The sequence below is a fragment of the Gallinula chloropus genome, assembly GCF_964237585.1.
Source record: "Gallinula chloropus genome assembly, chromosome: 1".
Lineage (NCBI taxonomy): Eukaryota > Metazoa > Chordata > Aves > Gruiformes > Rallidae > Gallinula > Gallinula chloropus.
The window spans coordinates 150419056-150430463 of NC_140085.1; the positions used below are offsets into that span (position 1 = coordinate 150419056).

General features: G+C 52.4%; 1 protein-coding gene across 1 annotated transcript; it reads right to left on the reverse strand.

The window, feature by feature from the left end:
• Positions 1-3369: 3369 nt before the first annotated feature.
• Positions 3370-10753, reverse strand: ING1 (inhibitor of growth family member 1). Its single transcript, XM_084270810.1, has 2 exons — positions 10090-10753; positions 3370-4996 (listed from the first exon to the last, which is right to left on the reverse strand). Exons 1-2 carry the CDS (start codon positions 10229-10231, stop codon positions 4293-4295), a joined length of 846 nt encoding a protein of 281 aa, XP_084126936.1. The 5' UTR covers positions 10232-10753; the 3' UTR covers positions 3370-4292.
• Between the last annotated feature and the right edge of the window lie 655 nt (positions 10754-11408).

Sequence of the window (11408 nt, forward strand, 5' to 3'; positions counted from 1 at the left end):
ATTACCGGCTTCATTATTTTTTGATGCTACATTGGATGCTCCCCCTACTTTTGATACTTGGAAGCGAGGAATTAGCAGCTCTTTTGAGCTCTGGCTAGCACAGGGGTGGGTTTTTTTACAGGTACATGGAGCAAGCAGGCCATGAGGATAGTAACTCGTCTAACTAAAGCAACAGGGTGCACTCCCAAGGGTATTAAAATTTGGGTTTGAGGCATCTCTAGTACAGAGAACTTTTTTTTTGTATTATATTCTGTAAAACAGTTTACAACGTTTTGCCTCTCTCATTACCATTACAATTTAAAAGATTAACTAAAAATACCCCAGCAAAAAAATGAGACCAGTGGAGCAGTCCAATTCAATTGTATTTATTCTGCATGCTCCACGAAATTAAGACACAGTTAACCAGCAACTGTGTTTAATTAGTAAGAAACCTATTTAAACCTAATGATATACATGGCCAGGGTTGCTGCTGCTTAATGGAGATGGTCTTTCTGCTTAATTGGGACGCTTTCAGCTGATATAGCAGTTGAAACTGATGGATCACTGAGAGATTCAGATGTTTTCTCAAACCTGCAGCCATCTCCCCCAAATCACAGCACTGTCACCCCGCTGGGCGCTACGAGGGAACTTGTAAATTAGCTGGTCAGTCACGTAGAAATAACGAAAATTGGCTCAAAGGGTGGCAGGTTCCTCACGACTGTTAAATTCACGCTGGAGAACTGAGGAGAATTTGTAAAGACGTTTTGTTAAGACGGGGCTTTGGACAAGACACCAAAGCCAGAAGAAAGTTTGGGCGGCACATGGAGCTTGGCAGGGTCAGTGTAACATGAGATGGTTTTGCTCCCATCAACGAAGAGCTTAGTGCCACGGCAGAGCTCCCCTGTGTTCTTGTGAAGTAATTAGGCATTAGGCCCATCCAGTCAACCTTCAGGGTTAAGCAGCAGAAGGATGGTGCAGCCCCTGAGAGGGTGAGTTGGGCAAATAACACAAGTCTTGGGAAAACATGGAAAATGATATAACTCCAAGCTGCTTCGCTGATGTCTTTTGCAAAGAAACATGGGACGCCACAGCCAGCCTTCAGTCGCTGGAAATACATGCATTTAAGGGCCATGCCAATACTGTCCTACCGATCCCTCTGAACTTTTTTTCCTGGCTGTTCATGTTCATCTGGTAAGAAACCAAACGAGGTTCAATAAAAGCAAGTGTAGAGTCTTGCACCTGGGAAGAAATAACTGCTTGAATCAGTACAGGCTGAGGAATGACCTGTTGGAGAGGAGCTCTGTGGAGAAGGATCTGGGGGTCCTGGTTGATGACAGGTTCGCTATGAGCCAGCAGTGTGCCCTGGTGGCTAAGAGAGCCAGTGGGATCCTGGGGTGTATCAAAAGGATTGTGGCCAGCAGGTCATAGGAGGTGATCCTCCCCCTCTACTCTGCCCTGGTCAGGCCCCACCTGGAGTATTGTGTCCAGTTCTGGGCTTCCTGGTATAAAAAAGACAAGGAACTCTTGGAGAGAGTCCAGCAGAGGGCTACGAAGATGATTAAGGGCCTGGAGCATCTCCCCTGTGAGGAAAGACTGAGTGAGCTGGGACTGTTCAGCCTAGAGAAAAGAAGACTGAGAGTGGATCTGATCAGTCTATAAGTATCTGAAGTGTGGGAGACAGGAGGAAATGGGCAGCCTCTTTTCAGTGGTCTGTGGGGGCAGGACAAGGGGCAATGGCTGCAAATTGGAGCACAGGAAGTTCCGCACCAACATGCAGAAGAACTTTTTCACAGTGAGGGTGACAGAGCCCTGGGACAGGCTGCCCAAGGAGGTGGTGGAGTCTCCTTCTCTGGAGATACTCAAGATCCATCTGGACACCTCCCTGTGTGATCTGTCCTAGGGAACCTGCTTTGGCAGGGGGGTTGGACTCAATATCTGGAGGTCCCTTCCAACCCCTACGATTCTGTGATAACGCCCTGCAGGACTAACAGAGGAATTCCGTGAGAGCGGCTGTAGTTTGTAACTGTGTCTGTACCGGTTCCTATATAAAGTTTCACTGGGTTTTCACAAGTACAGTCCTGCTAAGCAGGGACATTCTCAGCGTAGGCTGGTGGGAGGACAACAGAATGGCTGAGGCAGAAAAGATCAGAAACGTTGGGATTAGCAGCAACAACAGCAAGTGAAGGGAGGGAGGAGCAGGAAAGACCCGTAAGCACGTAGGGAGAATAAGAAACGAGAAGGCTTGAGAAAGAAAAGAGACAGGTAACAGAGTAGTTACACACCAACCCTAAACCACCTCAGGAGTAGGAGATGAGATTTGGAGCAGCTGTTTGCCCAGGGCAAAGGTGGCTCAGTGTTATGTGACAGTCTGTAGTGACAGGAAACATGACTGCACGTGCACATACGCTTGGTGTACCTACTGAGAAGTGAAACAGGACTTCTGCAACAAGTAAGCATGTCTGTCAGGCAGGGAGTACCCATGCAAGGTGATGCAGGGCATCTTGGGGCTGTTCTTTGGAAAACACGGAGTACCTTCAACTGCCTCGTGTTCAACTGGATCCAAAATCTTGTCTCCCCTACTTCCAACAGAAAGACGTGCTGCAATACATTGAAGGAAAAGCAGCACCACTTCAGTGTCATGGTGCCGCTGTCCAGGAAGCAAAACAACACAATTATAATTAACTCCAAAAAACCTCCAACCCCAGCGACCCAACCCAGGCCACCCATGTCCTTACACGACTCCTGTCTGACCCACCAGGTTTCACAAGTGTCATGTCCTCTTCTCACTTGCAGTGGAGGCGGCAGGGGCTGAGGCGAGGCCATCAGCCCAGCCAGGTGAAGGAAGTGGTGTGCCCAAGTGTCGCCGGGACGCTGAGCGCAGAGGACGCCGATACCCCATGGCACACGTAGCGCCTTGGCCACAGCTGCACCTTCCCCTAGGAGGCGGCTAGGAGGCGTAAAAACGCTGCCCTGGCACGGCTGCGATGCTGCTCTGGAAACGCCATAGCACAGAGGGTTTATCTGCTGATAACACACAGGCACTAATTTCTACCTGTAGTGCAAAAGCATGAAAACAACTGGAGGAGACCAGCTCCACACTATCCATTTTTAGATACCTGGCCAGGTCTGGGGGTGACTGCGAGCACAGAAGAAGAGTAGATTGGGGTGGGAAGTTAAATGCTGGTTTGGCTCCTGCACAACCTTGCTGGTCATAAGGTCTATGAAGCTTGGTTACCAGACCTGGAATTTGGTTACTACTACAACAGTTTCAGGCTTCCTGGCAGTAGCTTGCTGAAGCTGCTGAGGTTAGAGACAATTCTGTGATTTTTTTAAAGCTCTGTAAGTGATCATTAAACAGGATTGCTAAAGCAGCAAACTGTCAAAGTCGTTTCATTTATTTCTGAATATCACAGCTGTACAATTTTCATACATACAGCAGGAAATGCGCATTGGTTACACAATGGCATTTGGCTGCCTTTCCAAGTATAATACAGTAAGTGCAACTCCACTTAAAAATGTACATTTATACAACTTAAACAATTTAAGGATTGCTACGTTACTATCTGTGACAGTATAAAGCTTCATTTATGTTAAGTCTCGTTACTAAACCAGTTCCTGGTTAAATATAAAACATATTCAATCATTTTAAAATGGCCCTTGTGGTACTTGGCCAGCATATAAAATATTTGTTGTGTAAAATTTAACGATTAACTTCTTTTTTTTGTTTGTTTTAAAAATAATCCTCTAAGCCTATTTAAACATTTGCTATTGAACTGTTATACTGACACTTTGTAGCAGGAACCAAATTTTACCCTCCTTTTGTTTGCTCTTGAACCGCTTATCATGGAGAGAAGTTACATTTGTAATGTATTGCAGCTTTATTCAGATACAACCAGAAGGCTAAACTATTTAACAATCTTTGTTCAAAAGGTAAATAACATTTTTCATTAAAGAAAACGAAATTACATTTCAGAGACATTTGTCATCAAAATTTTAATGGGTAGAGTGCTACCAGCACTGAAAAAAAAAAAACCAACCCCAAAAAGGTATTAATTTATCTTTTAAGATAATTCAGTTTAAACTCTTATTACTTTACTTTTGGAATACATTGGTCCACAGACCACATTCTCGTTACAGTTTACCAAATGAAAAACAAAATTGCTTATTGCCGTCCCTATAACAGGAATGGTTCAGTTTTAAACCTCCTTTAAAAATATACATTTTACAATCCCTTCACCTCAACAAAGGTGACGTTGACAATAAATACACTGGTTTGGTGGTTTTATTTTCCTTCGCTACAAAAAGTCTACGAACTACCTGTTGTAAGCCCTTTCTTTTTTAGACTTCTCCAATGCCTTGTCCATAGTTTTCTCGTTTTCTCCTCTACATTTGGGGCAGTACCATTTGCCCTTTGGTTTATGATTGAGTCCCACGCAGGAAAAGTGAAACCACTCAATGGGGCACTCATCGTTATCGCAGCCTATCATTTCTCCATAGGAGACCTGGTTGCACAAGCAGTATGTCGGCTCGTTGGGGTCAATGGGAAGGTCTGGGGGAGAAGCTTCCCGCTCTGCTTTAGCCTTGGATCGTTTCTTCTTCTTGGATGTTTTTGCTTTCTTCTCCTTTGGAGTTCCTGAGGTGATGTCGTCGTGATCGTGATTATTTGAAGCGTTTTCTCGGTTCTCGTTGTTTCGTTGCCGCCTCGATCTCTTATTGTTGGGCTTTTCAGCCTGTGTGATTGTCTCATTCTTTGACTTATCTTGGCTGGCTTTCCCGCTGTTTCCAGTGGTATCATTAGTCTCTTGACAAGTCTCAAACAGTTCCACGTGGCTGTCCACTTGCCTGGTTCTGTTCTCAACCAGCTCCACCATCTGACTGACGATTTGGATCTTCTCGTCTCCGAGTTCCTGGCTCCGAATCAGGGATCTCTGTATGCAGTGCAACATTCTCCTCTTCTGCACGGCATCTGTCTCTCGTTTGAACTTTTCATAGTAATCATCCAGGTCTTTCAGAATCTCTGCAAGGAAGAAACAAAAGCTGTGAGCGGTTTCGACCGGGGAGAATGGTGAAACAGAGCCTCCCCCACATCATTCCTTCCAAGCACGAAGCTGAGCAAAGACAGATTCCCTGAAGCTGCTCTCTGACAAGTGGCTCATGACTCCAGTGGATCACTTTTGTTCTACTTGGTCCCGTGAGAACAGAACACAAATGCTGATTTAGAAGAAAAAAAAAAAGGAACTAAATATAACTTTACACATGTGGGCAATTCTTCCCTTTAAACTTATTAGTAAAGCCAGTAGGTCTAGGGAGGTGATTGTGCCCCTATACTCAGCATTAGTGAGGCTGCACCTCGAGTGCTGTGCCCAGTTCTGGACCCCTCACCATAAGAAGGACATTGAGGTCCTTGAGCGAGTCCAGAGAAGGGCAACCAGGCTGGTGAAGGGGTTGGAGGGCAAATCTTATGAGGAGCGGCTGAGGGAGCTGGGGGTGTTTAGCCTGGAGAAGAGGCTGAGGGGAGACCTTGTCACCGCCTACAACTACCTGAAGGGAGGTTGTAGAGAGGTAGGCAATGGTCTCTTTAGCCAGGTGACAAGACAGGGGGAAATAGCACAAAGCTGTGCCAGGGCAGGGTCAGATTAGATGTCAGGAAAAGATTTTTTTACTGAGAGAGGGAGCAAGCACAAACCAGCACAGAAATCAGATGTGGAGGTACTTAAACCGCCACCATGCCTGACAGCTGGTGCAGAGCAACTCTGCATTCATGGGGCTGGATTCTATGCTACGGCAAGCTTCCTCCCGTACTGCCCAGTTATTTTTGCTGAAAACGTGAGGCCACTTAAATCCCAGGGGGGACAGGATTAGGATTACAATACCCAAGATGCTCAGGTGATTTCCTCCCTATGCTTTCTGTAAAATACCTGTTGCTTACTTTCTAAAGCACGGAAGTATAATCGTCATTGACTACTCAATGGCAATGAAAAGGTTAGGAGATGACACTGAAGATGATATACAACAGTTGGGACGGCTGGTGCTTCCGATTTAAAAAGCCAACACTGAAAATACGTTAGATCTTGAGTTGCACCATCAAGGACTGTTCCAACAACGTACAAGAAAGAACGTTGCACAAAAGTGTTTAAAGTTTCAAGAAGAGTTCTAGAAAGGTATTTTTAAGCAGATGTTTTTAAGTTTCACTATGATACTCAAACCAATTCCAACATAAAAGACACTTAGCATTTCCATGTAAAGTCCTCAAAAACCACACAGAATGGTTTTGCTGCATCTTCTTCCTTCTCTGATTTTTCCTTTCTCACAGGTTAGAACATTCAGCCTTAGAGAAACAAAATACCCTGAGACATGAAACCTAACTTCAACACCCCTAACAGAAACCAGGATCTCACATACTTGCAAAACAGCGTTACCAAAACTAACTCTGAATTTCACAAGTATGAACTTATTTTTTAAAATCTTTAAAAAAAAAGAAAAAGTGGGATCAGCTATTTACATATGCAAACGATAGTTATCCTGTGCTTTCGGTTTTGTCTTGCCTGGGGAGTTTAAAACACATCCATTCCACATTTCTTGTGAAGACATGGCAAGTTAATCCAAGCTTTACTTCAGTTTTTAGAACTGCAGCCTTTGCTCCTCAGGTCAGTTAAGCACAACCTGCCAGCAGGTGCTACAATGTAACCCGACTGAAATGACTTGATAACATATCGAAACACTATCTTAAGTAAACGCCTTTTTAACTAAAAAAGAAAAAAAAAAACACAAAACCAAAACCACACACACAAAAAACCCCACCAAAAAAAAATTTCCCTCAAAACACCAACTGAAAAAAACCCCCAAGAACCCACCCCTACCACCGAAAAAAACCCATCAACCACAAACGTGGAGGTTAAGCATGAAGACTAAAATTCCAGTGTGTTAATTATTTTAAATGGCTGAAATGCAGTAGTTTTACGACCTAAGTTTTAACACTCGACTGATTGCCATCAGCTTAACCCATCTGAATATGGCACGTAGGCATCTCTAAGGAAGAACGCTCTCTCTCTCTCTCAATCAGTGCCTTAATGACTTCAAGCAGGCACTACAAAAACTTCGGCTCCAGCACCGCATACACACGCTAACGCCACCGCACCACGCCACCTCCTGAAACCGCTGGATTAAGCGGTAGAAATAAGCTGGCTGCAGCGGGCTCGAGTTCCGCACGATCCCTGCCAAGCACACCCTGGGGCACCGGCCGCATTTCGGCGTGTAAGGCACCATGCCAGACGTGTCTCCTCACAGAGGTAGGCCATCAGAAGGGGCTGCTTGGCACCGGTGCCAGAAACACGCTATCCAGCGGCGCACCAGCTAGCAAGAGGCAGCTATGACAGCTGCCTACTACAGCTCGGAGAGGCGCGGGGCTGCACCGCCGTTCCTCCTAGCAGCGGGCTGAGCGCTAGCCGCCCGCCCCGGGGAGCTGCCTACCCGCGGCGCCCTCTAACAGAAAGGCCGGAGAGCGGAGTTTTGCGCGGTCTGCCTGTTACGCAATTGCCAGCCAGCTGCGAGCGCACACGCCCAGCGACGCTAACGCCGCTCAAGCAGCGAGGAGGAGGAGGAGGAGAAAACCCGAAGGGAAAGGCGCCGCACGCTGTGAAAGCTTCACTGCCAGCACGTACCCGCGCACCCTGGGAGCTCCCCTTCGCCCCGCCGCCAGGCCGGCCGGCGCAGGGCGGGCGGGGCCTCCTGAGGGGGCGTGGGGAGGCACCTCCGCGGGCAGGAGGGGCGGGAGCCGCGTCCCGCCACCCGCCGCGACAGCAGCGCGCGGGACTCGGGGGGCAGGCGGCTCCCCAGCCCTCACCTACCCCCCTTCCCGCCCCTCTGCGGCACCACCCGCCGCCTCCGGGACCGACCCTGAGCGCTCGCCCCGCCCCGGCGGCTCCGCCCCGCCCCAGGCTTGGCAACCCGCGTGCTCCGCGGCCCGGGGAGGGCGGAGGCGCCGCCATTACGGCGCGGCGAGCCCTAACGGCCCTAACGTAAGGCGGCCCCTGCGCGGCCACCGGCCGGGAAACGGCCTCCCGCCGGGCGGCGGGGGGGGCCGCCTTCTCCTAGCAACCAGCGCGGCGGCGACGCCCCGGAAGTGACGGAGCAGCTATTGTTCTCCGGCAGGAAACCGGCGGCGGTCCCTCCGGTTCGCAGCGTTAACAGGGGAGCCGAAGGAAACGGGGGAGGAGGGGCGCGGGAGGCGGCGGCCCGCCCACCCCCGCGCCTATCAGAGCCGCTGACGGGGAGAGGCCCGCCCCTGTTGGCTCGGTGTTCCCAATCGGGAGCCAGAGACAAACCCCCACCGGAGTACGGGGGGAAAAAATAATAGTTAATTAAAAGGGAAGAAAGCGCAGCCAATGGCAGCGGGCGGAGCCGCCTGGCGCCCGCCCCCTCCGGCCCCGGCGCGCCAATCACGAGGCAGAGGAGGCGGGCAGAGCGGCGCCTCCCCGCCCCGAGCACACACACGTCAGTCACACTCCGAACGCCCAAGGTTGGCCTGCCCGCTGCCGCCGCCCCAGCCAATCAGAGCCCGAAGGCCGGGGCAGGCCGAGATATTCAAATCAACCCCACAGAAAAGTTGCTTCTCGAAACGTCACGGCGGGGGGAGGAGGAGGGGAGGAGGGCAGAGGCGGGGAGGTGTGGCACAAGGCGGGAACAGCCCTGCCCGGTGAGCAATAGGGGGGGAGGAGGTGGGCCACAGGCGGTTTCCCCCCCCTATCAGCCCGGCCGGGGGCGGGGCGGAGCGCGGTATGCTAACGAGGGGCGTTGATAAAAGCCAAAACGACACCGATTCCCCAGCAAAACGCGGAGGCGCCCGTGGCGGTCGCCGCGGTGGGCGCCCGGTGCGCGCGAGACACGAGCCGACCGCCCTGCCCTCTCCATTACACACCCCCCCCACCACCACACACACATCCCCCCCCCCCCCCGACTCCCCCCCTCCCCCGCTGAAGTTTTCCCCGGCCCCTTCCCTCAGGGAGCCGGCGTGTTCCCTGGCCGGCTGCCCCACAGGCGACCGGGAAAACGGCGGGGCTGGCTGCCCACCGCCCCTTAAGGGCCACATGCACGGGGGCGCGGGGCGCCGTACGCCGAGGTGTCCTCCCCGCCCGGCGCCCCGGCTGTCACCGCTGCCGGCGGCACCGAATAAAGCGCTCCCCTCCCCCTCTCTCTCTCTCTCTTCCACCCCCCCCCAACCCCCCCCCCCAAACCTTTCCCGAGCGGACACCGGCAAGCAAGTGACAAAGCTGCCCCGAGCCCCGCGCAAACTGGCCTGGCCTTCCCTTCCCTTTCCCCTCCCTCCGCCCGTGGGGCATGGGGACAGCGTGCCCCGAGCGCCGGCAGCGCGGAGAGGGAGAGAGGGAGGGGGCACTTCAGCCTTCAGTACATCCGTAAACCCGACCGTATCACCACGCACACCCCGCACCGCACACCCCGGTCCCGTCTGCCCCCCCTTCCCCACGGAGCAGGGTTGTTTTACGGGGTGAAACGAAACCCACCGAGGAGGGAGCGAAGAAAGCGCACCCTGCCCCCCACTCTCGCCTAACCCCCCTCTCCTTCCTCCCTCCCTCCCTCCTTTCCTCCCTCCCTCACTAGCTGCCTCTCTCCCCTACTACAGCCATAATGAATACTGTACATTCCTAAATGTTGTGCTGTAATCTCTCCCTCTCTGTCTACCCAGCACTTTCTTCCGTACCCCCAAACCCTTCCACCTCAGCCCCACGGCTGGGGACGGCCCCCCTTTGTGCACCGCACACCCCACTTCCCTGCCCCCGCCTTCTTGGCCAGCAATTTACACAGAAAAGCAGAGTCCTTGCTTAATAAGAGAAGCTGGAGACCTTTTGTTCCGCCCCATGACAAGAGCTAACGCTGCAGATCAGCCCCTCTCCTCGGATCTCTCCTCCTGGCTTTCTCCCTCCTCTCACCTCCCAAAAATAAAACTACCATCCCTGTGGGGTGCAGAGGGGCAAGGGGAGCCGAGGCTCGGCTCTGAAGAAAAGAAAGGGAAAGACACCCTCCCCCCCCGAGCCCCATACCACACACACACACACACACACACACACATATATATATACAGAAAGCACTTACCTTGATATTTGGCGTCAATTTCCCTCATCAAGGAGACATTTCTCTGCAGATCGAAGGGCATAGACTCGATGGAGTCCAGATAATCCTCCACATAGTTCACTAGGTGAAGCTGGTCTCCGTTTGCAGGACTCAACATTTTCATCCGGCAAAGGGAAAAAAAAAAAAAATATCCTTCCCCACACCTCTCTCCCCCTGTGTGTGAGAGCAAGTGCTGCTCCCTCCAAAGACGGTAACCCCGATGAACGGCTCACTCCCTGCCCACCTCTCTCTGTAGCTCCCCCCCCCCCCAAAAAAGAAAAAAAACCGAGGGAAGCTACATCTGACTCCTCTTGTATGAAACAGAGGGAGAGAGAGAGAGAGACACACACACACACACCCTCCGCTAGTCCCCTACAGCCAGCAGCAGCTGATTGAATGGCTGTCGTTGTGGGTAATTCACGAAGGAGGTGGTAGGAACAATCAGAGGGATTTGTGTGTGTGTGTGTGAAGGGAGGGGGGAGGAGGAGGAGGAGAAAGGAGGGGGGCTTAAACCAGCTCCTTCGAAACAATCTGGAAACAAAATGTGCTCTGCAAAGTGTCTGTCAGGAGCCGCGGCAGCTCCTCTGCATGCGCCAGCACCGCTCGGCTCCGCTTCTTCTCCGCTCCCTCCTTCCCCGCTCTCCTCACCGCCGCCGCCGCCGCCGCTGCTGCTCCCCGGTGATATTAACGCAGGCTCCTCGCTCCTATACGCCGCACTTGATCCAACGTGGAAAACCCAAATACCAGTTTCAAACACTTGGGAAACATTCGGCCCCGCCACGCACGGCGCATGCGCACCCCTCCCAGCGCTGTATACACACACACACACACACACAGAGGCACACTCACCGCGCATACACACACACACACTCTCTCACTCCCTCTCCCCCCTCCCCCTCCCGGAACCGCGGCGGGGCGAGCGCTCCTCTGCATATTCATCGTCCCTCCTCCCCTTACTCACGTTTGGGGAGGGAAGGCGGCAGGGATGCGGTCGTAGCCAGGGGCTGGGCGGCTCGGTGCCGGCGTAGGCGTGGGGAGGAAGCCCCCCGCGGGGCGGCCGGGCGGGGGAGTGAGGGTGGTGGAGAAGGGGAAGGCGGAGGCTCCGGTGAAGTTGCGCGGACGTTGCGAGGAGAGCGACCCGCGGGGGGAGGCGGAGGGGAAAGAGAGCGCGGGTTTGCTGGGGCTTGCCAGCGGGAGAAGTTGGATGCTTTTGCGGTAGGGCACGGACTTTGGAGGAGTCTCTCGCCTATCTGCGAGCTGGTGGCGGCGACCGGGCTCACCCCAGAGCGGAGCAGCTCCGA

Excerpts from the sequence above, each read along its gene's own strand:
- ING1 (XM_084270810.1), bottom strand. The coding sequence starts at position 10,231 with ATGAAAATGTTGAGTCCTGCAAACGGAGACCAGCTTCACCTAGTGAAC. Across the intron at positions 4,997-10,089 it reads AATTGACGCCAAATATCAAG|AGATTCTGAAAGACCTGGAT; the intron begins GTAAGTGCTTTC and ends TCTTCCTTGCAG.